The 2,851-nt window shown below is 39.5% G+C and overlaps 1 protein-coding gene across 1 annotated transcript; it reads left to right on the top strand.

The window, feature by feature from the left end:
- The first annotated feature begins 417 nt into the window (after positions 1–417).
- Positions 418–2,579, top strand: LOC134192028 (uncharacterized). Its single transcript, XM_062660735.1, has 9 exons — positions 418–662; positions 720–865; positions 985–1,178; positions 1,240–1,346; positions 1,408–1,668; positions 1,724–1,843; positions 1,906–1,992; positions 2,334–2,402; positions 2,458–2,579. Exons 1-9 carry the CDS (start codon positions 524–526, stop codon positions 2,577–2,579), a joined length of 1,245 nt encoding a protein of 414 aa, XP_062516719.1. The 5' UTR covers positions 418–523.
- The last annotated feature ends 272 nt before the right edge of the window (positions 2,580–2,851 follow it).

Here is a 2,851-nt window from a genome sequence, read left to right as displayed (position 1 = left end):
CTGAACAGACGCGGTTGTTTTTTAGATAGGTGGATCCACCAGATGTAACTTTGCTAGTCATGATTTTAACAAATCTGGCTTCTTGAGAGGAAGCCTAAAGAAGCTTACACCTCTGGCGATGCCCCTGCTGTTGTGGCTACAGCCAAAATAAAGCAGTGCAGTGGACCATTTCATGTCGAATAAGCCAGGTAGATAGAACGCCTCGTGCACGACACGTGGAGGGCATGCACCAATTACATCATCAACCACGCGTATGCTAACACGCCCTCTTTTTACCGTGCTTTTCCTACATTACAGGAGCAATGGAGGGAAGTGTTTGAGTGCAGTCAAGATAAAACCCTGTATCTGACTCCAACTTGAAAATTGTGGGAGTTCTTCTTTAATCTCATACAGCTTATGTATGTATGTATACAATAAGCTCGCATGTCAAAGAACACGACTGATAGCTGTCGGGGCTAACCATGTTTTTAGTTTTGATGAGTTTGATGAGTTGCTTAGATTGTATTCAGGACACTGTTCTTTTATGTTATTAGCGGATGATGCAACCTTGGACACTATAGTTGATGATTTGACCGCATTTGAGCTGGTAACAGATGTTATGGAAAGTTTTCCCAATTCATCTCAGATACAGTGGTTTGGCTGCAGTTTAGTCGCTTGTCTAGGTTTGCAATTCATAAATAATGTCAATGAGCATATATTATAGTGTGTTTTGTGTGCAGCTAAAACCGCTGTTGAGCTAAACATAACAGAGATTAATGAATACATTCTTGAGTTGATTTATCAGGCGATGACAACACATGCTGTTGTTGAAGAGCAAAATGCTGCCTTAGTGAGGACTGGTGTTGCTAGCTCCAAGAAAGTGCAGGTACGTGTGTATTTGTGACAGTACCTCATATATGTTAACTGATTAAGGATGTATCAGTACTTATGTTTGGACACAGCTTTTTGTGAAGACTTATAGAGTCTACATTGTTTGTGCTCTAGGAAGCTGCATGCCGAGCTTTGTCTGAGTGGTGTAGTTTGTGTCCTAACTTGAGAGATCAAATTGGAGATGATCGGAATCCAGATCAAACATCATGTTCAGGTGAAAGCAGAGATAAATCTGATGCTGCCAAGTCAAAAATCAATTGTGCAAGTACTGAATCTGACGTCTACAGGAGAAACAATGGCAACATGTTGTATGTAGCTCATATTGCACAGCCGATGTACATACGTTTATTGCAGTATTCATTCTAACAGATTTCCTCTTCATCAGTCTCTCATGTATGTGTTGATGGTGTTTACTGATGACGAGTACATTTTCCAGGCTGCCTGCAGTGCACTATACTACATGGTCATAGACTGTGGTATTTAAGTTAACTGTCAGAGAGGAAAGTGGATGTTTTGACATGTAATGTATCGTTCTAGATCGATTGCAAGATCTTTTTGTACATTCTGGTGCCCAGTTGGCTTGCTTAGTTGTCATGAAACAGCATTCAAACAGTGCAGCTGTTCAGGAATGGGGCTGCAGGGCACTTCGGGGGTTGTCATCAGGCAGATTTGAGTTTAAACACTTTCTTAGAGATTGTGGAGCTATTAATGATGTGAAGAGAATTCTGAATGACTTTAAATTGAATGCTTCTGTGATAGAGGAAGCTATTGGCCTAATAGCTTGTCTAGTTAGTGCTGGTTAGTTTGTGTAGTATTGTTTTGTGCTGGTTATTGAACTATACATATGTGACAGATCCTGAAACTACTAGCATAGACATTCAATCTGATATTTTGGATGCAATGCAGGGATATTCTAATGATCAAAACATACAAATAGTGGCTCTTGAAACATTAGTGATGTTGGTATATGAAGGTACATGACTCTCAACTCTCTAGATTGAATGAGACAGTATGTGTGATGTATTTATATTATAGATGCAGAAGCCAGGCTTTGTCAATTTGACAGCGATGATTTGTGGCGGCTTACAGTTGCTGCAATGGAGAAGCACGCTGACAGTGAAGGTGGGGTGTTATTAATTTTATCTCAATTTTAGGAAATCACACATGATCCATTGAGCTGTTTGACATATGAGTTTAAATATCTAAAGCTTTTGGGAGAATGATCTGATCAGCAAGGTCTGTCCTCGCTTGTCTTTCTCTAATGCTGACAGTGTGATTAGTTGTTGAAATTGCTTATATTGAGTTCTGTATACATTGTAATAAGCAACTGGTAGCAACAAGCACTTTAAGGCAATTAGAACAAGTTTAGGTGTTACTACTGTAATGCCTTGTGGCACCTATTTGAGCAGGTGCAGTCATTGAAATTATGCTGCTGTGTTATGGCATGTTTTGTTGCACTCTAGTATATGCTGAATTTTACCAGAGTGCTGGTATTGCATGCCACCGTGTTTTGGCAGCATCTAAATATGCAAGTTACACTCATACTTTATTAATTAATTCAACACGTTTCTTATTCATAATCTACAGGTAAATCATTGTCATATTCTATTGTTTCATTTACTAGTAGTCCTCAGGCCAATCTCGCACTGGGATGGTTGCAGCATTGTTCTACTCATTTGGGAGAAAACTTTTATGCTACCAAACTGTAGATAAATGGGTGCTGACATAATTTGATTTGTTGGCTCTTACAGAGGCTGTTGCCTTGGGCTGCACGAGCCTTTTCCTTTTTGTACATTATGTAGACAATGTGTTGGTCTGGTTTGATTGTATTTTTTTAATATCACCAGTGTAGTGTTGAGTTGTTGTTCAGTGTCTGTAAGAGCTAGAGAGTATCGGTATTAACCATTTATGCTACAAAGCTGATTTTTACACCAAACCTCCGCGCTTGCAACAAAGCGGGCCCACAACTACTCAAAATTTG

Source organism: Corticium candelabrum, chromosome 1, assembly GCF_963422355.1.
Source record: "Corticium candelabrum chromosome 1, ooCorCand1.1, whole genome shotgun sequence".
In the NCBI taxonomy this organism is placed as follows: domain Eukaryota; kingdom Metazoa; phylum Porifera; class Homoscleromorpha; order Homosclerophorida; family Plakinidae; genus Corticium; species Corticium candelabrum.
The sequence above is the reverse complement of the archived record's forward strand: the minus strand, read 5'-3'. Positions and strand labels throughout refer to the sequence as shown.